The sequence below is a fragment of the Urocitellus parryii genome, chromosome 10 (genome assembly GCF_045843805.1).
Source record: "Urocitellus parryii isolate mUroPar1 chromosome 10, mUroPar1.hap1, whole genome shotgun sequence".
NCBI classification, from domain to species: domain Eukaryota; kingdom Metazoa; phylum Chordata; class Mammalia; order Rodentia; family Sciuridae; genus Urocitellus; species Urocitellus parryii.
Window position 1 is genome coordinate 141,757,541 of NC_135540.1, and position 24,045 is coordinate 141,781,585.

Consider the following 24,045-nt stretch of genomic DNA (forward strand, 5'->3'; position numbering starts at 1 on the left):
AACAGCCAGTCACTACAGGACACAGCCCAGGTGACTCCACCCACACGAGGCCCCAGAGCCACGGAACTCAGAGACAGACGCAGCACTGCACGTGCCAGCACTAGGGAGGAAAGCCAGGGTTAATGGGGACAGAGTTCAGTTTGGGAAGATGGAACGGTTCTGGGGAAGGACGAAGACAGCTGCCCAGCAGTGAGAATGTGCTTCATGCCATCAACTATGCACACAGATCGTCACACTGGCTGCTCTTACGGTGTATGTGTTCTACCAGGGTTTTTAAAATGTAAATGCAGGTGAAATAAAGACATTTTCAGAAAAATGCAATGATGGCATTTGCTGGTAAATGGGTGGAAATGGAGAAAATCATGCTAAGTGAAATAAACCAGACTCAGAAAGTCAAGGGTCAAATGTTTCTCTCATATATGGACGATAGAGCAAAATAAGGAAAGGAAAGCAGTTGGGGAGAAATCGGATATTAAAGATATGGGGTGATGGATGACAGACGTGGAGAATGAGAGGGAAAGGGGCGAATCACGGGCTGACTCTGACAGAACCCTGTCATGGGCGGGTAGGCTGGGTCCCTTGTTTACTCCAGGCCTGGTCTCCGGGTTCACTGAGCACCAGCAGCATGCTGTCAGCCTGAGGGAGTGTGGGTGGCACTGGACCCTCCATCACTCCCAGAACCTGGGGAGCCAGAGGCACCGCAGCTTCCAAATGGGTATCTCAGGTCCTCCTTGTTACCAAGGGGAATCTCTCCTTCACATATACATAGAACACGCCAATCAGAAATAAGGGAGTGAAAGGAGGATCAGCAGAGAGACAAAAAAGATCTTTTCAGAAAATCTTTTTAAAAAAAGACTTCAGATTCTGGCCTCCTCGTCTTAAAGATGGGGAAACTGAAGTTCATGCACGGAATACTTGCTCCTGATCATAAGGCTAAGCAAAAGTAGTGCTGGGGCAGCCACTCGAGGTCCCATTCATTCCCCAAAGGTCTCAAGCAAGATGCCAGCCCCTCCTTGGTACAAATCCGTCTCAGCGATAGATCTAGCAAGGAAGCAGGCTGGCAGGAACCATCAGTTCAAAATACACATGGGCACTATGAACAAGGGCACTGCCCAGGCTGGGGCTGGCAGGATGGGAAGGTGGTCCCTGGCTGAGGTTGACCACAGGGCCCTGTTCCTGTCAGATGACCCATGGCAGGCAGGTGTCCGCAGCTGAAGCCCAGAGCACCACATGGTCACTGCATGCCCACCGCCCTTGCCTCCCCCAGACTGCACTCGGCCACAGGTGGGGCTTACCTTGCTCTTTTCCGTTGCACGAGGCAATGCCATTCTCCACAGCACCCTCCCCATCTGAGCTGGGTCTCTCTGAAGACAGCTTCTGTAAGGACACAAAGGATTAGGTTGCTCCTAGAGGCCACACGGCTCTGGCGACGCTGATGGGTCGTCAGAAGCCTCTGGAAGGAAGTCAGATGTGGTGGGATCCACTCAGCACAGAGAGCCGGGGCTTCCCTCCAGCACAGACCTGCTGGTCAGGCAGCTGCAGAAGCTTCAAAATGCAAACCAACCAAGAGAACCACTCCGTGGCTCTGGTGTACTGACACACGTGCGTGCCTTGCCCTCCACTCAAATCACTATTTCTTACAGTCATGAAAAAGTATCAGGATTACTCACTAAGCCATATTTTCTTTGCAGGAGTAAATAATCCCTCATCTATCTTTTCCCTGTCATTTGCCAATAATCGGGTAAATGTCAAGTATTTACTTGTACCAAATGTACTCAGAACAAACACAGAAAGAGAGAAATTCCTATCAAAACCTCCCATGGCCGGGGTGTGGCTCAGCAGTCAAGTGCTTGCCTGGCAAGCTTGGGGCCCTGGGTTCCATCCTCAGCACCAAAATAAAACACGTCCCAGTGGCGCTAGGCTCCTTGTTGACTTCAGGCCTGATCTCCTGACGTAATGAGCATAATCAGGACTCCACAGTGTGGCAGCTGGACCCTTCCGTCCCTCCTCAGAACCTGTGGAGTCAGAGGAGTAATGGCTTCCAAAATGGGTGTCTCCGGTCCTCCACATTAACCCCCAGAGCCACAGAGACTGGCCAGCCAGACACAAAGGAAACCAGCAAGAACTCTGGTAATGAAAGTAGTGGCATGCAGCAGGCTCCTACCGTGCACCCGGCCAGTGCTCCAAGTACCAGAGCCAGCACTGCCCCGCTCTCAGACCTGCAGCTGCCCAGGAACACACCACGCAGCCCAGAGGCCAAGCTAAGGAAAGGCGCGTCACCAGTTCTGATGGGAGTGTACCAGGAGCTGGGAGGCACTGGCGGGAGTGAGACCCACGGCATCTGGGACAGCGACAGGATTAGCAGTGGGAATCAGACACTTAGCAGAGCTCCCTCCTATGGGCTAATAATTCAGCTCCAGGGAATCTGTGCTCGGGTAACAGGCAGAGAAGCAGCAGAGGTTTATGCAAAAGGTCTTACTACCACGTTATTTAAGCAGTCTAGAAAAAAGAAAAATGGGGTAGTTGTGGGGAGAGGGGACTGCACAGCTACCTCAGTGATAAGAAGGTGGCAAAGTGTCACATCCAGCTGATGAAACTGCAGAACCCTGCTGCTTGTTATGAATGTCAAAACCTAGGAGCCGGCCAGCTAGATTCAGGCAGGCGGGAAACAAGGCGTGTGAGAAACCTGACTGCATAAGATCATCCGAAGTGTAAAAGAAGCGCACACAGGGAAACCTGGCGAATGCCATGGAGGGCATGGAGAAGGGCAGACTTGAGTGACTTTTTCCTGCTATTTATGTTTCTCTGAACTTTCTCAGTGTTATACAGTAAGAGTTTATAGTCAGGAACAAAGCAACAGGCTGTTCTACTAAAATACCAGGTGGTTAACTGTGTGTCAGGTTGGAAGGGGGCGTTTCTGGGTGATCCAATCAGTGAGCTCGTATTAGCAGGCTGTCCCCCTGATGTGGGTGGACCTCACACATCATGTGAAGGCTGGACAGGATGAAAAGACCAGCCTCCTGCCTGAGCTAGAGGGCCTGCTGCAGCAGAGGCCGGGGGCCAGCCTGCATGTCACCCCTGGGCCTCTGCTGTGGCCAGGATGCACATCAGGACTTGCATCTGCCATAGCTGTGGGAGCCACACCCCTGAACAAACCTCTTTCCACACACACCCCTCAGTTCTGCATCTCTGGAGAACCCTAACACAAGGACAGAGAAGAGGAGGATCCACTCGTCCCCTGGCTGGGGCTTCAGCAGGCAGGCTTGGGACGCTCCTAGGACACAGCTGCAAGGGACGACTCCGCAGCCAGAGCCAGGAACACTCCCAGTGATGTGCAGACCAAGGACATCAGAGCAGGAACGTGGCACTACAGGGTGCCCCCCCACCTCTGGCAAGAAGGCGTGCACAGGCAACAGGCTACACGCCGACCGCTGCGCCCTGCACTCCTCCCAGCAAGAAAACTGGCAGAAGCAGAGGGGCGGTGAGCTCCTCCTGCCTGGGGGTTAGACCCTGGGGAAGGCAGGTTGTGAAGTGCCTGCTGCATGTCACAATAGGCAACAGCTCCGTGGCTCTGCACAAGACCCCCCTAAGGTTCCACAGCTCGTCCACAGCAAGGCCCTGGAGCCTGGTCCAGAGCAGACTCGGAAGAGGACAGCAAGCAGGACTGCACCTGTTTTCCAACTGCAACCCTGAAATTCTCAGTGTTATTAAAGCTTGCAGGCAATTTGAATGTTCCCAGTATAATAAGATACCAAATGTCTGAGGTGGCAGACACGCCAATTTCCCTGACTCAATGGTTACACACTGTCTACTAGTGTTGAAAGGTCACACAGCATGCACAGACATATACAATTAGTGTGTCTCAATTAAAAATAAAAAGACATTTTAAGAGAACCCAAACACTTGGAGTGACACCCAAATCACTCACGAGTCCCGGTTCCTGGAGAGACGCACCCTTACCTTCTCCAGCTCTGCCTTATGAACTGGGGCACTGGGAGGTGGAACACACTCGGGATCCGCAGGGCCACCGCAGCCACTGTAGGCTTCCCTGATCACCTGTGGAAAGCAGAGGTTCAGGACGGAGGCCAGACCAGGGTGAACAGACCAAGGCCGACGGCGTGCAGGGAAGCTGGAGGGCCAGGAGCACCTGGCATTGAACAGACGCAGGTCCGCACAAGTTCACGCTTTGGCTCACCCGGTGGGACTGTCCCGGGTGCGCAGATGAGGTGGAGTGAGCAGCTTCGAGAGCCACAGGGAATGAAGCATGGAGCTTCCACGGGCAGGTGGGCAGCGACCTCAGCTCAGGTGGCTGCGGTCAAGCTGGGAGGGGCAAGGCTGGAGGAAGCCGATGCACAAAGGAAGGTTTCTCAAAGTGCTCCTTTTCCTACTAAAGGCTTCAGCCCTCTGAACAGAGGACAGAGTAAAATGCAGAGAGGCTCTTCACGGGGAGGGTCTGAGAACACTGCTGCCTGGCCAGGCCTACCTCCTCAGAGACACATGAGGACAGACCCTCAGGAACGAGCTGTGCAGCTATGGAGGAGACAGTTAACTTCTCTGAGCCTCAGTTTCATCATTATGGTGTGGATATGAGGTGTCCCCCAAAAGCTCAGGTGTGAAAGTAGGAATGTTCAGAAGTGAGCTGATTATGAGCACCGTGACCTCATCAGTGAATTAATTCATGTGATGGATTGATAACTTGAATGCATTACTGGTGGTAACTGGAGGCAGGAGGGGCATGGCTGGAGGAGGCAGGTCAATGGGTGTGGGCCCATGGGGACTACATCATGTCCTTCCTCTCTCTCCCCCGCCCTTTCTCCCTCCCTCCCTTCTTCCTGGGTCCCAGGAGCTGAGCCACTTTCCTCCTCTATGCCCTTCCACCAGGATGGTCTGTCACCTCCAGCTTGGGAAATGGAGTCCGCGGACCTGGGACTGAACTTGTGCAACTGTGAGCCCAGAGAAACTCTTCCTTTTTAAGTCGCTCTTGTCAGGAGTTTTGGTCACAGTGATGAAAAGCTGACTAACACAAAGGAAGGCGTCAAGGTGACCCGTCTTGCAGGACTACGGCTAAATTAAGAGGAAACGAGACCTGGCACGTTAGATGCCCAAGCCAGCACCTGACCCCAACTCCTTCACCACACAGAGGCGCTGTGACCACGGCACTCGCTGCGGTGAGCCTCTCTGCAACTTAGGTGGAGAGTAGGAATGACCAGCCCATGGTCCCATGCTGGCACAAGGGGCCCTCATGGCCACCTGCTGGCTTCTCCATCACGACTAAGCTCATGCCACGTCCAGGTGTGGCCCGTCACGGGACATGAGGTGAATAAGGAAACAAGAACCACGTGCCTGTGTAACTCACGCGCTCTCGTCCCCACAAGTCAGCAGGCAAGTCTTACAGAAGCCGCCTGTTCCTCCTGGATCTACACTGCGGCGGGAGCCAAGCCAAGCTGCTTCTGGGCAGAAAGGAACGCCAGCCCCAGAGAGCTGGGCAGTGGCCGGGCACCAGCCTCCGCAGATGCCCTGCAGTCGCACTGGGCTGGACTCAGCCCGGAGCTGACAAGCAGGATGTGTCCCCAGGCACTCTGCTCCTCGGATGCCTCATGTGCAGAGCACAGGGTGACTTGCGTCCACACCCGAGCTGTCTCAGGAGTGGACGGCACAGGGAAGAAGAAAGTGAGGAGGTGGCCAGAGGGCTCGCGGCATCGCTCCTCCCGGGGTGATTTCTGAGATGCGAGCAGGACCCGGCAGCGCTCCGCCCAGAGCTTCTCCCTGCTCCTCCCTCTTCCACGCTGACCACTCCACGGCGGGTCTTCGTGCCCTCCTGCCCACATGATGACCAAATCCTCAACTGACAAGATACATTTTTACTTGATTTAAAGACAAGACTCTTTTTTCTAGGGAAGCAGCTCCTGAGCTTTTCCGCCAAACAAGAGCTGGTTTACTCCTAGTTCTTCCACCTGCTGTGCATGCAAGGCTGGGCCACTCAATCTGAGCCCCTCTCTCCTAACTTGGAACATGCACAAGATGACACCCAGGCAGTGACAGAGAAAACAGAGTGGTTACAAGGATGTGAAGCGCCCTGCCCAGTACCTCTCCCTCACAGGTGCAAAGTGACTTCTGCGCTTTCCCAGTCACAGATCCAAATAAAGGAACCAGGTTTTAACTATGCACATAAACCTGAACCCAACAAATTCTCCTTTTGCACTAAAAAGCGGTGCCGCCAAACCAGAACCTGCAAAATCCTACAATCTCTGCAAAAGCTTTTATACCAAGGTCTGTATTCTGTCTCCTCCTGGTTTTCCCATGGGGAAGAACATAGAGCATCTTCAGCCGAGTTGCTCCACTATCCCCTCCGCCACCTCTCCAGGGCCAGGGTCTCCTGGGGGGAGCACGCACTTCCTCCCAGCCAAACAGAACCCATCTCTTATGATTCAGCCTCAGGCTCCCACAACTCCAGGGAGCCTGCCTGGCCTCCTGCCATGGTCTGCACTAGTGTCCCTCAAGGCCACATGCTACAGGCTTTTCGCCAGGCTCCGGTGCTCCTGGGAGGGGGTAGACCTTTGGGAGGCGGGTCCTGTGGAAGTCAGGTCACTGGGGTGTGCCCTTGAAGAGGATGTTGGGACCCTAGTTGCTTCCCAGCTGCCTCACTGTGCGCCCTTGCCATGCCGTTCCGCCTCACCAGGCCCAGAGGCAAAGGCAGACCACCAGCCACAAGCACGGGCTGGAGCCTCTGCAACCCGAGCCTAGCACTTTTCCTCCCCTAAGCTGTCTGCGCAGGGATGGAAAGCCCACTACCATGTCTCCCTGTGGTCCACGTGGCGTGGCCACCCTCGCACACCCCCAGAGGGCCAGGACTGCTCTTCCCAGACATGCTCCTGGGCCTGAGTGTCCTCCACACGGCGCTCCCTGACAGAGGCTGGGTCCTCTCAGCTGGGCTCCAGGGCCAGCATGTGACAGCAGCTGAAAGTCTGGACAAGGGGAAAAATGAGGGAATGAAAAACTGGGTTGAGAATCTCTATGGGGAAAGGAAGGAAGGAAGAAAAAGCCAAAGAAACAAGGCTGCCACCAGGCAGGTCGAGCCTGGGACACGGCCCCTGTCTTCTGCACTGAGTTCTGAAAGCTTCACAGGAGAAAACACTGCTGTTTTGGGCACAAAAAAAGCCACCTGTATACGCGCCCTGCCAGGCTGCCTCCCAGGGAGCTGCTCCCTGGCACAGCCAGCTCTCCCACACCAGGCTGCTGGCGGCAGAAGTGGCCCGGCCACAGAGCCAGTGCCTGGCGACAGCCTTCAAGGAGCCACACAGAGGAGCCAACACAGCGCACACTGGCCACCGCACTGCCTTGTTGTCCAGCCACTGATCCCTCTCCCAGCCAGAACTGAAATTCCTGGCAGAGGGGAGCCATGTCCCCCACAGTGCTTGGGAAGGGGGAGGCACACGGCAGGACAGAGACCCAGACAGCAACTGGGGACATTCCTGCCATCACAAGACCGTCTTCCCCAGAATCAACAAGGATCCTGCCCAGGACTCAGAGGAGGTATGTGGGAAGGCCAGAGAGTCACTTCAGGGGAAGAAGTCAGGTCACCTCGTGTCAGTGTCCTGCCCCCTGGCTCTCCATCGAAGGCCAAAGGCACCTTCAGGGTTAGTTCAGAAGAACAAACAGAGGCTCTGTCCCCCTGGGCCTCAGGAGGACTACACACGAGTGTGCTGCACCAACGTAGCTCTATTTAGAGAGCCACATTCTGTGAGGACTTCAACACGTACTGGAGAGAACTGCATCTGAATGCAAAGTCACAACGCTCCAAAAACTAACTGTTATATGTTTTGCGGTATTTTTGTTTGCTTTTAACTTGAACTCTCTTCTCCAGAAACACAATCTCTGCACATTTTTTAAGGAAACCTGACCACTCTGCTTCTGGGAAGATTGGCTCTTGTCTTCTGCTTGACCTCTGCACAACGGTTCCTGCTTGCAGCATCTGCACACACGCTCACACACACATACACACACACACGCACACACTCTCACACACCCTCACAGCATACTCACACACATTCATGCACGCACACACTTGCACTCACACACGCACACATGCACTCTCATACACACTCACACATATACTCACATACTCTCATGCACACCCACACTTGCACTCACACACATTCACATGGACACACACGCACACATTCACACACGCATATACATACTCACTTTCATGCACACACACTCGCACTCACACTCGCAGTCACACACATATGCACACACACATTCACACATGCATACACACCGTCATGCACACACTCATATACATACACACATGCACACAGTCGCCACACGCACACACTCTCTCTCTCTCACACACACACGCACACCAGTTGAGTCTGGCAGGAGCTGTTGCCGCTGGACGGTGCAGACACAGGAAGAACCACTCTGGCAGGAATCCCTCAAGAGCGCAAGGCCAGGCCTCCAAGGCCACCCGCCTCCAGCTCGTGTGCTTGACAGAAGCATGTGTGTCTTTGTTAAAGGGTTTTTAATGTTATATTAAAGCTGTTTCAAAACATCTACAGCCTGGGCCACGAGCTAGAATGATGCAGGCAGCAGCAGCAGAGGCTGACCCACGGCCCCCATGGCATGGGGCCTCCTGTTAGCCGGGTAGAGTCCCATGGAGACCTGGCAGGGTGCAAGGAACAATATCATGTTTTCATGCTCTAGCTGTCTATTACACTTCGAGAGTGAATTTAAGTCATTTTCTCCCTCTTCCTCCTTAACAATTCCTGTGACATCACTTCCACTTGTAGCACAGTGGGCAAGTCTGGGCCAGAGAGGTGTGTGCTGGGCCAGTGTGGAGGCCTCTCTGTGAAGAGCACAGGACCTGGGACCCACACAGCGATGCCCGCGGGAACCTGTGTGATCCTTGAGGATTCCGCAAAGCCACGTGGAAAACTCATCTGGATCATGTTTGTCTACTGCTGCCTGAACCAGGAGGGGCATTTCCGTCTCCTGCACATGCACCAAGAAACCCTGCAGGGACCCAGAAAAAACCAAGGAGACTCTCTGTGGCTGGCAGAAGCATAACTGCACAAACGACACAGCAACCTGGCAGAATCCATGATGTCAGAGGTGGGCACGTCCTATGCCCAGAGATGCCCCATGAGGGTCCCATCCTAAGGAAACTGAGGCATAAAGCCAGAGGACACGCTCTACAGAGCTCGTGGCACGTAGATGCCCAAAGAGGTCCCACTCACGAGGATGGCTGAGAAAATTCTGAGTGGCAAGAGCCCTGGAGGACAGTGGGGTGTGAAGCCACTTATGTGAAAGTCTGAAACATGAGCAACCATGTCATCTATGGTCATGGTTCAGGCATGCCAAGGGACAGCATAGTTTGGAAGCATAGGCAGATATCACCAGACTCAGGACACAAGTTCCCTCGGAGGAGGGAGGGAGGGAGAGAGAGATCAATTCTACCTGTAGCGTTCTTGACCCGCAAACAATATAAATGATAGGGGACAGGACTTCTGGGAGGTGGTGCCTCATAGATAGCCTCAGTGCCCGGATAAAAGAGGCTCCAAGAGCGGCCTTTGCCCTTGCTACCATATGAAGGCACAGTGAGAAGACAGCTCTCCACTGCAGAGCAGCCATCTCCAGACGCCAAATCTGTGGCACCTTGGTCTTGGACTCCCAGCTCCAGCAGCTGAGGGAACCCTGAGGGAAAGAAGATACCACACACTGTCCGCTGGCTTGCTTGTTTCTGTTGTTTATAACCCACCCAGCCTACGTTACTTCATTAAAGTGGCCTGCCATATTCAAAATTAGAAACACAGTGAACAAAACAAATTTAACAGCAGATTAGAAACTGTCAGAGAGAAACAGTGAACTGGAAGGTAGCAAGGAAAACAAGCCAGACTGAAGAAGAAGAAAACAGGACAGTGAATACAAAGAAGGGATAAGAAGTAAATTTGAGATGGTGGGACAAAATCAAACACAGTCTCAAGGAAGTGGGGATGGGGTAAAGCTGACTTTTAGGAAAAGGTCTGAACAATTTTTCCCAAAAGATGACAAACAATCTACCAATTTAAGAAGCCCAGCATGTATCAAGCAGAATAAACAAAAAGGGACCCATATCCAGACACAATGAAGTGAAACTATAGAAAATAAAAATAAAAGAGAACTCCCCAGGGCAATCTGCAAATGGGGACAGATGGCCTCCTTGAGATGGGAGCCACATGAAGAGGGACTCTGATCGTATAGCATACCCAGCTGTCAAGGACACAACTATTCAGCTTCATCTATTTTTAGCTTGAAAAAAAAAACTAATCAAAATAAAAGAGGATCTAGGAAGAGGATGGGAAGTGGAATGGCTCAGAGTCACCAGGCGACCCACCTTCAGCCACTGCTCAGCTTGCTCCTTGCTCTGGACTGCGAGGACAAGGGGGTCGGTGCCTTGCTGGGTGATTTTCAGCTCATGCTTCTTCTTCTTGCTGTCTTTCGGGATGTAGGTGATGTTGCAGCCTTGGAGAGGCAGTTCCATCTGAGGCTGCTGGTCCTTGGAACTCTTATAGCACTGCATTCAACACAACAAACCAATGTATATGGTACGGAGGCTTGAAGAGAAACACTGATAAAACCCAGCATAATAAAACCTCAAGCACAGGCAAGCTTCAGGGGGTCTGATCCCAAAGTGGAGATGCTCAGCAGCTGCAGACCAGCAGGTGTCAAACCCATGCACCACTTCACACCAGCTGGCGCATGTGCCTGTTAATTCAGCAAAGGTTTACTAAGCATCCAGAACACGCTTCAGCAGGAAATAAAATGTTCCTAGCGGGATGGAGCCTATGTTCTAGTGGACTTTCTTCACTAAGTGGATATACTTATATAAAAACACTTACATTTACATGAAGAATAAAGTGGAAAGTGCACTACCAGATTTGGTGCAACAGCAAAGCCCTAGCATAGAGCCACAGTCTAATAACGTGACACCTGTGGCCTGTGCTTCTTGGCCATGGCCCTCCCTTTCTGAAAGGCAGGCGAGTCACTTTAGTAAAGGTATCAACATGGGTGCCCAGTGGACAGCTATGCCTTGAGTTCGCCCCTCTAGTGTGTGAGAGCAGCCAAAATGCAGGCTGCTCCACCTACATCACAAAGTTCACGAGGTCCACTGAGTCCCTCACAACCGAGACAGGTTCCCGTCGCTCTTGCTTACTCTCCATCTGTAACAGAACCAATCCTGCCGCAGCCCCTGCCTGCCCTCTCTGTTTAACTGTAGCACTTAGAGCCCAAGCATTACTCTTAATGGGGATACACAGCCCCAGAGGCCAGATATCTGGGTCCTAGCTCTGTTAATATGTAATCTGGCCCCATGTCCCTGTGGTAAGGCATGTTCACTGTTGGCGTAATTGTTAAAGCCCACTATCAGCAGCACTCCGCCTGCTACCAGGCACTGGGTGCTCACATTACAAGAGCCACTTTATACATGTCTCACAGCTGTCTGTGCTGCAGATTAGGAAACTGAGGCTCCACTGGGTAAGTGACTTGCCCAAACAGGACAACTGAAGAGTGCAGACAGGACTCCAGCCCACAGGGAGAAGGGCAGGGCCTGCACTCTTAATGGGGACACAGCATTGTTGGTGAGGAATCAAGGAACAGGCACCAACTTTCAGAGCAGTTTCTAGAGTCCTTCCCGGGTTCACAGTCTTAAACCCACAACTCTGGGGTAAGGAGAGATCCACTTTAAAAACTTCCAACTGATGGCTGCCTGCCTAAGATGGGAAAAGGAAACTCTCCAGAACGGCCCACCTCAGGCTGCTGTGAGTGCCATTCAGCAGAATTTTGCACTTGAATAAATGTAAAAAAAAAAGATGGGAAAGGAAAGTAACAGCCCGTGGAGGAATGAGGGGTTTACAGTTTGCATTTTTCTGTAAGCTAATGCCTCGCAGTGAGTAAGTCATCAGCAACATGACAAAGGCAGCCTAGTGACTGGCAGAGTGGCCCAGGGAGACTGCCTCTGGAACAGGACACTACCAAGGTGGCCCCTAAGAGCAACTTGGCTGGGGCCCAGGGTGGAGCAGGACCTGGCAGGGAGGCCATGCAGTTCAAATACGAGGCCTCAGGGACCCGAAGGAGGCGGGAACTACAAGGCCCTTCTGCAGCTGCCCCAGGGCTAGTCTGCACAGGGCCCTGCGCACAGATCCCAGGGAGGAAGCTTGACCTCGGGCTAGAGGACCCCTTCTAAGAGGGCTCAGTGACCCTCCCAGCAGGCCAGGAAACAAGTGTTCAGTTCTGAAGGGGGACTGGGCGCACCACAGTGCTACCCCAGAGCCACCTGGGCGGAAGACCTAACTGTTCCAGAGGAAGATTCAACAGAGTGTTAATGGTATGTGTGTGGGAGGACGGCGAGGGTGCAGGGAGGCGCTCATTTCTGTTCACAGCCTTCAGCACGGGCCAAGTTTGGAAGTCACTTGCTTCTATCCTTGTAGCTTTTTAATGTCAATTAGGTCATCCAAGTAGCTGGATCATAGGTTATTTCCGAATGGAAAAAGTTTCCTAATAAAAATAACTAATTCTGATCTTGCATTTTATCAAAGACCATGCTGGTTCTCCATTAATTTCTTCTTTAACATTTATAACTAAGCTCTAGTACTGCAAGTATCATCCTGGCATGGAGAGGGAAACTTGCAGGAGACCAAACGGCAGAGAGAGGAGAGGAGGAGGACGGTGGAGAGGTGACGGAGGGGACCAGGGCCCTAAACTGCTAACCCACAGGTGGCCACGAGGCTCTGCACCGTGCCCACACTCCCCTGTGGGGTGAGCGCTGACTGTGTCCGTGTGACACTCACAGCCTGCAGCCTCTGGCCCAGGCATAAGCAGGGCTGTGCTATTCCTGCTTCTTCCGTGCTCTGGAATTCCCAAGGGCGGCATTTTTGGCACGTCTAAATTTGGGAGAAATTCAGGCCACACATGTGGAAAAATATGTACTCTCAGTGTTTAAAAAATAAACAAAAATAAACATAGTCCTAGGAATCTAAGACTCTCACAAGTCACAGATAAAATTGGGTTTAAAAAAAAAGGATCATCTGTTCCATTAACATGAAACAAAAATTTCCAGGTTTTCTGTTTTAATGACACACCTCTGAGTGGTAATTTTCCCCAAGTTTAATTTTAAAGAAAAACCAAAGGTAAAAACATACCCTATAGTTCATAACTCTGATAAGCAACCTTGGGTTCTACAGGGAAGGAGAGGGGAGGGAGGGAGAGAGGGAGGAGCCAGGAGCAGGGAGGGGTGGAGGAAACACCCCAGGCAGGCTGGGGGCCCCACTTCCTCACAGAGCCCCCAGGGAGAACACCCAGGCCTGGGGGCTGTGCTTCCCACCCTGCGTCTGCTGCTCCGGTTTAAAAAAAAAACAAAAACAAAAAAACAAAAAAAAAAAAACTTGGCCCTAAGCTTTCCAGAAGAATTTCCTTTTCTGCACACCCCCCCAAGCCTTGAATGGCCTCCCCACCCCACTGCCATGACCTGGCTTTGAGGAATCCACTGACTCACTACAAATGAGAAAATCCATCTTGAACCCCTGGCAAGTTTGTAACTGTGCCTTTCCACTGACACAAACCGCAGGCACAGCCCAGTGACAGGCGGGGCAGCCCTGGGGACGGTAACTGGGGCTAGCTCCCCGGCTCCTCCTGGTGGGTGCTGGCCCAGGGCTCCCGGGGAGCGCCTCCCTCCCACAGCTGGTATCACAGTGCCCTGGGCCTCTGTGCCCTCTGGCTCGAAGGGCGGCTGACTGGAGCACCTCACCAGCAGCTTGGCGTCCTTGATGACACAGAGCAACTTGGTCCACTGGCCAAAGCGCTTCTTGCGCAGCAGGAAGGCACAGATCTTGGCATCCTTCACCAGGTCCATGGACGCCTCCTCTGAGGGCCACTGGTGCCGGGTCTTCTTCCCCTTCCCCTCCTCCTCCTCTTCATCATAGGACTCGTAGGAGCTGCTCATCGCATCCGAGTCATAATCTGCAGAGATCGAGGAGCACAGTGAGGGAACCCAACCCTGGAGTGCTCTCTCCTCGGGCTCAGAGCACATCCTGTTACTTCTAACAGCCAAGGAATTCATGAGAAAAGAGCTTTTGCCTCTGAAGAAAAAAGATAACTCTCCAGAGTCCAGGAGAGACGCTCAACCCAAGGTTTCAAACTGAAGTGTTCCAACTTCTCTCTCTCAAACCACCTGTCCACCGTTCCCGGGGCCCGGAGCTGCCTGGCAAGATCAGCCTCCCCTGCACTCTGGCTCACAGGGCCTTGGCTCCCGAGCCCACTCCTAGTTGGTAAAGCCTCAGTCTACACCACCTTCTTGCCACTGGCCTCCTCTCATGCACCGACCCTTCTGGACTTCAGGGACCAACTAAAGGCCTCCTCTCCCCGGAGTCACCCTTGGAACTGCACAGGAATTTCCCCCACCCTTCCAATGGAGTCCCCTCATTCTGAAACACACTAACACAGACCAGGTTGTTTTGAGTTTCCCAAAGACATCATGCTGTCCCTTACCCGAGACCTCTGCACAGGCGCAGCCTGCTGTGCTTCCACGCACCCCCGGGCCTTGACCTGGGTGAGGGTGTGCACCTTCAGCACTTGACTTACAGACACCTCCTCCTGCAGGCCCTCCCCAAGTACCAAAGCTGAGAGCCAGGCACCAGCCTGTAACCCCCAGCATCCAGGTGCTGAAGTTTTAATTCCCACGTCACTGAATTTAGAGAGAGAACTTTTAGGTACAATTAATGTTAAATGAGGTCATAGGGCAGGATCCTACTCCAACAGCACTGGCCTCACAAGAGGAGGAGGAGAGAGATCCCAGTGCCTCCGCACCACGCCCTCGTGTAAAGGAGTAAGAAGGCAGCACCCAGGATGGGGTTGTGGCTCAGTGGTAGAACCTTCGCCTAGCATGCAGGAGGTACTGGGTTTGATCCTCAGCACCACATAAATGTAAAATAAAGATATTGTGTCCACCTAAAACTAAAAAATAAATTAAAAAAAAGGCAGCACCCACAAGCCAGGCAGAGTCCCTCGCAAAAACCCACCAGGCTAGCACCCCAATCTTAGCAATTCCAGCCTCCAGAGCTGGGGAAGTAAAGTCTGTGGTCTAAGAGGCCCTGCAGCCCAGTAGACGGCATTTTGTTCCACGCACACTGGGCCAAACGCTCCCAGTTCCATGCATCCTCACGCAGCCATGCTGGGTGGTCAGCGGCTCGAGGCAATGCCGATTCACTTCTGATGAACCCTGACCCTGGGATCACCAGGGACACATTCACTGTTCCAACATAGTTGAAGAAGGATGCCTGACGCAGCAGGACTGATAGATGAGGAGCAGTGGCAGTGCCGTGGGCCATACGACCTAACACAGGCTGTCACGCCCATGACGAAGCCAGTCAGGGCCACTCCAGGAGAACTGGGCTGCATGAAATAGTGACACTGACAGAGAAATGCCTTTTTCTTTGGGTCCTGTGATGGCTCCTCTGACCCAGCTCCCCCAAGGAGGCAAGGCAGGCAGGAAAGAAGAAGAGCAGCCTCGAACCAGGTTTTACTGGGGAGAAGCAATCCAAAGGAGGCAAGGGGTCAGGTTTCGGGGGTGACTCTAGCTTCCTGATGTCTGCTGTCAGCAGGTTGATTGACATCTAGGAAGGCCACACCTCTCTCATGCGCTATGTGATGATCAAAGGCAGAGCCACGAAAGGGACACAATGTGCACAGCCCAGACAGGGGCATCATCAGTCCAGTCTGCTCTGCGCTCAAGGTGCTCACAGCTCAGATGGCCCAAGGCTGGCCCGCCACGTCTCCACATTCCTGTGCTCAAAGCTAGGGGGCGCTCAGCTCCTATGTGGCAGCTCCCGACCACAGACCCTCCACATGCACGCCTGTCACTACAACAGGGAAATGCACCCAGTGGTGACGTTCACATTTCAGTGTTCTGGCAAAGAATCAATACTTGGGACAAACAGATGAATGGTCGAAGGTGAACTTTCAGTGGTGAAAAGAAGCCAAGGAGGATTTGAGGCAAGAACCAGACCGACAGCGTAACCCTGGCAACAGGGTGGGTGGCAGCTGCAGACCACGGGAGCCACATGAAGACTGTGGCTTTCACCCCTGGGTGGGCTTGGAGGCTCTGAATGAAGAGGTGACCTGCTCAGGCTCTGAGATGCCCAGTCCGGCAAAGCCAGCCTGGCTATAGTTAGAAATGTATGGCATATAGTTGGTCTATATAATATGGTATATGTATGGCCCACAGTCAGGGATACGTGGCATGTGGCCCACAGTCAGGGATACGTGGCATATGGGCTATAGTTAGGAATACTCTAACTCGCTCAGCTTCCTGGAGACTCAATGTATTTGAGATCATCTTGTCGTTCTCGCAGCTACTCTGAGGATCAGATGAAGGACACAGGAAAGCCCCACGTGACCCTGAACACCCAAGGATAGGTGTACTGCACCTGTCACACTATGGCTCACGGCAGGCCTATAAGGCCAAGATGATCCCCAAACACGAGCTGTATCAATGAACTGGGTGCACATGTGCCCGTACCCCCTGAAATCAGGAATGACATTCTAAACTGTGCTCCTTGACAAGAGAGAGGGACGAGGGCAAGAGGAGAGGGGAAATAGAAAACTAAAAATGAAAATGAAATCTGAATCTGCAGCCAAACATAAGAGCATAGCAGGGCTGTACTGAGTACAGGGGTCATGTCTCTTCTTGACTGCCCTGACGGTCCAGGCTAGCTCTGGCCAGGAGAGAAACCTGCAAGGGTTCTGGCAGAAGGGAAGGAACCCTGGGAGACAGGCACCAGCTACCCAATCCCGGGGAGGCCTGGCCCGGAGGCACTTGCTCTTGTAGGCAGCCCTTGCCCTCACGGCCACTGTGGCCTTGGTCTCCAGTGACCTCAGGAGGAACCAACCGTCAGTCTACATTTTCAGGGGGAGGAGGTGCACAGGCTGAAGAGGAAAAGGGGGACCTTTCAACATATTAGATTTCTCAATCTTCAGAATTTCAACTTCACTGGGCCTCGTAGCCAACTTACATTTCCCAATTAGAGCATGTGTTCGAGTGGGGCTAGACAGCAGCAGGGGTTCAGAGGCAGGACCCCAGGGAATTTGGTGTCACCTTCCAACATCAGGTTGGGTTCTGCTTTGCTGAGGTAGCCACATGCTGCCAAGGAAGGGAAAGACTCCAAACGCAATGTCTCTGTGGAGCAGAGACTTCAGGTAATGCCACGTCCACTCTGGCTGAGGGCTCGTCTCCTGAGGAGCACAGCCACGGGGAGACGGCTGCAGGGAGGACCGTGCACTGGAGAGCTGTGTGTGAAGTCAGTGAGCACACTCACTCCTCACAGACCCGTCTTTCATAAAGAAGCAAGGGCCTTCCCCAAGGACATACGATCACACATTCGACTTCTTGAGACAACAGCACTCTGCCTGACAGACTAAGAGGAGAAATCACATCAATAATACAAAAAGAAGTTCCAGAATAGTGAGAGAAGGGTTTTCAGCAGTAGCATGTTACTGTCTGTATTGGAAAGCTGGGTGCTGACAAAGGTGTGCTCCCGTGGGTCCTCAGCAGGCCCCTACTGGGCCAGGAGAACTATGACTTGGTCAAAAAATCCCCAGTAAAACCTGCATGCCCCCAGAAGGAACAAACAGTAAAGAGAAGTCTGCCACCCGGGGGTCTTCGTTCTATGCCCCTGACTCAAGCCAATGCTCAGCGTGGGAGGGACACCATGCCCCACCTAGGAACAGGGCGGGTCACAGCGTGGAAGTACCCCACAAGGGGCCGCTTCCCTTCCCACAGAGGGACGCACTTTATCGCTGCCTATCTCCCGGCCAGAGGCTCCGCTGACTCTGAGTCACCAGGAAGGTGGTGGTCAGATGAAGGCGCTGGCAGGCACCTTGGCCTTTCCAAAGCCCTCTGTCCTTAGGTTCCAGATTCCCTTGGCCAACACTTACCGTGTTATAGTCCCCAGTCCCCCTGCATGCCCAGCAAGGCCCCTGGGCTCTGCAACAATCCTGCAAACCACTGGCCCACTCACTTGATGTGATGTATTCCGGAGCTTTCCCAGGACTCAACGGCACGGCCTCCTCATAGTAACCTTCCGGGAGAGAGGATGTCGGCAAAGGTGGAGGCCCGCTGTCAGGAGGCTGAGGGGAAAAGGAACACCGTGCTCACATTAGCATGACCACTGGAAGGAAATGGCACATTAGCAGGTGTGGGCTAGCATTTCCTGCTTTCCTTTACCAAATTTTATTATAGTTAAAGCTTCATCCGAGGGTTTCATAAACTGACTTCCAGACCACTCACGTATAATCGAATCAAGCCTTTATTGAAGCACACCGGTGGTGGCTGACCAGAACATAAAGGTGTCCCCCTGATCAGCCCCTAGCAATTGCAAGGGCGCTCCTTATAAGCCTGAAAACCGCAAAAGGGATGTTCGGGGGTCTAGCCAATGCAAGCAAGCCAGGTTACAGAAGCAGGATAGTGCAGTCAAGCGGAGGGAAGCCTAACCAATCACAGTTAGCCCAGTCACCCCAGTTACAGAAACAGAGCCCCGATACCTTAGTTACAGAAACAATACCCCATTAGGTAGTTCTGTGTTCTTAAAGGTTTCTATAGCAAAAGGAAAAGAACATCTTGCTCCAGTCATGACTCTTCTACTTGGCATGGTTGTTTTACAGGATGAAGTCATAAAACAAAATGGAGTCACATTTGCTCCTACTATCACAGTGTATGCCAAAAAAGAGTCATCCTACAAAGAGGCCCAGAAGGTCAGCTCCTGATAGACTCCCACCATGCTCCTGTTCACATCCAACTTCCAGGCGTACCCTGCATGTGCCACTCAGGCCCCAACAGGCCAGAGTTCCACACAGGCACAGCACCATCCTGCCTGAGGGTCATCTGCACATCCCAGGCATTGAAGCCCCTTCCCCCCAATCCAGCAGGGCTGCCCCACACCTGCCCTTCTGGCACCTCCCCAGCTGAGACAGGGTGTGCACCCCCTCTATCCTGGCGGTTCCCACCATCCCCCCTCGAGCTGAGCTCTCCTCATGGCCAGGTCACTTAGGCAAGCTCCTGGAGCAGAGGCGCCAGAACCACATAGCTGGACCAGGAAGGGCTGTCCACACCTCATGGCACTCCTGAAACCCAGGGCGCCAACTACCTTGGAGCCACCCAGAGAAACTGGAGACTGTGTTCTGGAAAGTGCCTGTGCTGACCTGAGCCCGCCCCTTCACGACAGGGTCCTGACCATGGTGCTGAGGCCCCCTCTGGCCTGGAGGCTGTCATTTTTACATATAGGAGTTGGGAGTTTCACCCTCAGCACCACCCAGGTCTCACGTCCCCCTTCTCTTCCTGGACTTTGCGAAGACTCTAGTCCACGCACCACTTACTCCTCTGGATATCGCCAGGAGCCCCAAGGTCCTTCTGACGAGAGAAGAGGTGGAGGGCACGAGATGGGAGCCCTGAGCTCTGCCCACAGGCTACACTGGCCAATCCAGACAGGAGCCTGCCGGCCCTGTGTCGTGACACGGCACAGATGCATACTTGGAGGCTCAGAACCAACACATCCTGCTCAGAGCTGCCCGAGTACTGACCGAGCGGGGTCTGCAGACACCACTGTGTGCGCTCAAGACCCCCCCACACACCTCCACCCTCAGTGGTGCAACACTATTCCACACTATCCGCATTCTCCAAATAAATGGGGAAGGAGCATGTCATGGAGCACGGAACTGCACAGCACCCCAAACTGAAGATCTACCAAGTGAATTTTCAAGTAGCACATGTTCTAGTGAAAACACACGGTTTCCGTTTTTTATTCTTATGTAAACTCTCTACAACGCAAGTCCATCACTTTCCTCTGGACTTGAGTCCAGAAGTCCTCTGTGAATGACTGAGCAGCTGCTGCATGTCCCCATTGCCAGCTGAAGGAGGAGCGCCCACACCAGACCATGGACCCCGCTCCTTCAGGCCCTTGAAGACAGCCGCTCCCTTTCACCCGTCCTTGTTCCCAGATTGAACAGCGCCGACCCCGAGCGCTCTATCAGAAGCTGTGTCCCAGCCATCCTCCTCCTCCCACCCTGCCCAAACCCAGGGCCTTCACATCCTCCTGCACAGGCCACTGGGCACCAGGGTTAAGGCCAGGGTGGGAGGCCAGGCCAGAGTGAGATCCGGCGTGCTGCAGGACTTCACTCAGGGAGCGTCTTTTGTCTGTGAAGGCAGGGTGCTCCAACTTCCTGGAGGATGGTGAGAGCCTCAGGTCCCTCAGTAGCCCTCAGGCAGGGGCAGCATCATGGGTGCTGAGACAAACAGGCTTCTTACCTACAAAGGTCTGACTCTTCCTCAGAGCTGCAAGGCCAAGGTGAGGAAGGCCCAGACTCTCTTAATGAAGGGGATTCCCACACAGATACTGTTAGATATGGAAAATGGAAAGCCCCAAAATAGTGTGGCCTGGGAAACGGAGTGAAAAAGAAAGCCCCACATTGATCGTTTTCATCCCTTCCAAGACCAGTCCTCCCCAGGTGCTGCCCACAGGTGGGGAGAAGGTGTTCCACCTGACCTGGAGTATCAGGCTCTGGGAGGCACTCATCTCTTCCAAGACAAATCCTCTCCAGATGCTGGCCACAGACCCCCAACCCCAAAAACCCAAATTCCTGAGTGACCACTCACTAAATCACCTCTCAGTATAACGTACGTAAGTCCACACTTTCCTCCAGGAAAAGTGGGTCCCTCCGAGATGTGTCACCCTGTTCCTGAATGAAACTCCATTCCTGAATAGAGAGCTGGGCTGACAGTGAAGTCAGCGTCCAGCCCCGGCCCTTTGTGCTAACATAGTGCCATCCTCTAGACCCAATAATTCCACCTCTAAAAACATATTGGTCATGTGAGGCAAAAAGTTGTAAGAAAGTCCAATAAAAGTTTTTTGTCAAGATCCGAGAGCAATCTAAACGTGCACCCAAAGGAGAGCACCGAGCTGGGTGGCCTCACTCACCGCAGGCGTGCAGGGGCCAGGCAGCCCACAGCGCTCACCTGAACACTTCTCGGACACTGCAGAACAAAAACACGACTCTTCTCGGCCCTTCCCTTGTGTGTTTCTGCTCATGTAGTACAAAGACAGAAGGCCACTCACCAAAACGTTAACCAGCGGTGGCTCTTCGCTATGTGTGTCTGGACAGCTTGGTTTCCAACACACCATGTTACCTTTAAATTCATTTAAAATATCAAACTATTTTCACTATGAAATAATACCCTTCAAATGACTCCCACAGAAGCACCCTCTCCTCCACTGCTGTACGCCGTTTCCCCTGGGACCCCTTGCAGGGTCCTGACACTTGAGCTTGTCAAGGTCAAATGGGGAGAGCTGCAAAGAGGTGCCAACCTGCGCAGGCCACTGCGTCCAGGGGAACTGATTCCTTCAGAGACCTTCCAGTAAGGTAGAGTCCACTGCAGTCATGATCAACGTGACTCTGAATGGTCCCAAAGGGGGAAGGCAGGTTTCCAAAAGGGATCAGAAGACTTTAATTCTATATATTATAGTGACAGTAATCAAATTGTTTTTCTGGTCACAGTAAATAAAATCTACCAAAAGTAATGGCCAAAAATTATATAATCTGAAATAAAAAAGAACCAGGGTTCAAATAAAACCCATCACACACCAGCAGCACCCCAAGGCAGCCATGCCTAACCCAGCTCCCCACACCTTGGGTCCGCCACGCTGCAAGGGAAATGGGACTGGACTACAGTGATTGTCAGTGGACAACAAACGGCAAAAATGGTTTCAGCCCTAAGACCAAGGAGCGAGCAAACACTCTTCTTTGCAAAATTACAGTCTCCGTGCAGATCCTGCCCATTCCAATCTGATCACTGATCTGCACTCCACACGGCACTTGGGTGCATGCTGGGAAGGCATTCCTCCATGTTTACTCTAGTTCTGTTTATGCATGACAAGGAGTGATGGGCCCAGGTGGCATGTTCTCTCCCCTTCCTCTTCCACCAGTAGGTAGGCACTCAGAGGAAAGGCAGAGGGCCAGCGGGAACAGACTGCGCTTGGGACTCCAGCGGAGAGACTCTGAGATAAAGTGCTGCTAGGATTGCAGGTGGGGTGAGACCTGGAGGTTCTGAAAAGATGACGGAAAGGGAATGAGATGGCTCCCATCCCTGAAAGGCCCACATCTGGCTCCAAGGGCAAACAAGGGTTGCTCCTGCTTTAAGTCCCAGGCATCAGTCAGTGCTGCAACTCCCAGTGCTGGTTGTGTCACATCATCTCAAAGGGACTCCACCTCATCTGTCAACAGATAGCGAAGGTGCTGTGAAGCATGGGGTACAGCAAGAGTGAAGGGCAGCCACGGGGAGGCACCGGACTCTGTTGTTTCATGGGAAGTGGAATGGCGTAGGGGATGGAGCTGGTGCCTCATGGGGACTGATTTCATTTGGGGAGTCAGAGCTCTGGAGATGGACAGTGGTGACGGTGGCACAGCAGTGTGCGTGTGCTTAATGCCATGAGCTGTGCACTCAAAATTTGTTATGAGGGCTGGGCGGTGGCTCAGTGGTAAAGCATAAAGCACTTGCCTGGCATGTGTGAAGCACTGGGTTCGATTCTCAGCACCACACGTAAATAAACAAAATAAAGGTCCATCAGCAACTAAAACTATAAGAAAAAAAACTTGTTAAGATGTCAAATTCATGCTATGTCCGCTCTATAAAAACAAACTCCACGGTATCTGCTGGCAGAGTGAGGCTTCCATGGTACATGAGCCCTGGCTCTGATCTATATCGAAGATTCGGACTGTGCCAGCCGCTCTGCACACCGCAACCTGCCGCTCTGCACGCTGCCCAAGTTATCAAGCGGGCGTTTCAGGAAGCCTGGTCCAGTAGCACGTGTGCGGCCACACAGCCCCGAGGAGCCTGCCCGCTCTCCCCTCCTCCATCAGGAGGGTGGAAGGTGTCCCTGCTTTTAGACTAGTGCTGTTGGAAGGCAAGGAAGCAAGGCAGAAAGGAGCCCTAGTGTAAGGGCTGCTGAGCTCTGGTGGTGCGGCCATCAGCACAGCAAGCCGTCTGCAGGGAACCGCTCGCTTTCCCCACGAGCTCTCAGCACTGAGGGTGTAGGAGGGACATCAGTTTGAGCCACACAATTCTCAGAGTCAGTCAAACAAATCTTTTGGCAAACACAGCTCTTCCAGAAAGGGTTTTATCACACTTTACACATTTAGCCTATCGCAGTCCACGTGAAGACTAAGAGGCCACAGTGGAGTGGTACACGACGTGGCCTCAGGAGAAGCCACAATCCCACAACACATGCGCTTGCCCTCTCAGAAGCCCTCCACAGACATGCTTACAGTGCAGAAGCCTCCGGTGCACCGAGGACACCTCAGGCTGCCTGCAGGTCTCCTCCAAAGGCCACCTGGGCACACGCAGACATTCCCTTGTTTCTAAAAGCATCACTCGTCTCAAAACCGGCCTCCCACTCGCCCTGCTCTTGAGCTGTAGGCAGCATGCCCTGTGTACAATGCCATGTGAGAAACAGAAGCCCAAGGAGCGTGCCATCCCCAGCAGCTGGAGGCTGAGCTGAACCGCAGCAGTGTCAAGACAGCGCCCAGCTGCACGCACACCACCAGCACCCGTGGGGACAGAGACGTGACCAATGATCACAACTCCCAATGCATTTGTACCCAAGGACACCGATAAGGCACTGCCCATATAATACACACCACCGAGGTGAGTGCCAGACACAGCAGTGTTCCCAGGCCCAGGAGATAATTTATACTCAGAAAAACCAGACACCAAAAAGAAGTCTCCAACGGCTTGCTTGGCTTCTGTGACAGATTCCACACTTTTCTGTGCAGCCCGCCTGCCTAGACTGCCATCACCCAGCCACATCCCTTCCCCAGCAGTCCCAGGTATCTGCAGTGCTCCAGGACATCTGCTTCATGACGGGACTCCTCTGCCTAGCACTCCTCCTCCCAACCATGGCACCTGAAAGTCAGTCTGCCAGAAGCAAGGAGCATGGCCAAAAGCCAGTCCCCCAGGCAAACTTC

At 53.0% G+C, this 24,045-nt stretch overlaps 1 protein-coding gene across 1 annotated transcript in view; it reads right to left on the reverse strand.

Annotated features, from left to right (window-relative positions):
* Positions 1–24,045, reverse strand: part of Afap1 (actin filament associated protein 1) — a 127,188-nt gene that overhangs the window by 39,915 nt on the left and 63,228 nt on the right. Inside the window, exons 4-8 of the mRNA XM_026395342.2 lie at positions 18,051–18,159; positions 13,784–13,995; positions 10,376–10,555; positions 3,961–4,056; positions 1,296–1,377 (exon numbers count right to left, since the gene is read on the reverse strand). Coding sequence (XP_026251127.2) covers positions 1,296–1,377; positions 3,961–4,056; positions 10,376–10,555; positions 13,784–13,995; positions 18,051–18,159 — 679 coding nt within the window. The remainder of the gene's footprint in view (positions 1–1,295; positions 1,378–3,960; positions 4,057–10,375; positions 10,556–13,783; positions 13,996–18,050; positions 18,160–24,045) is intronic.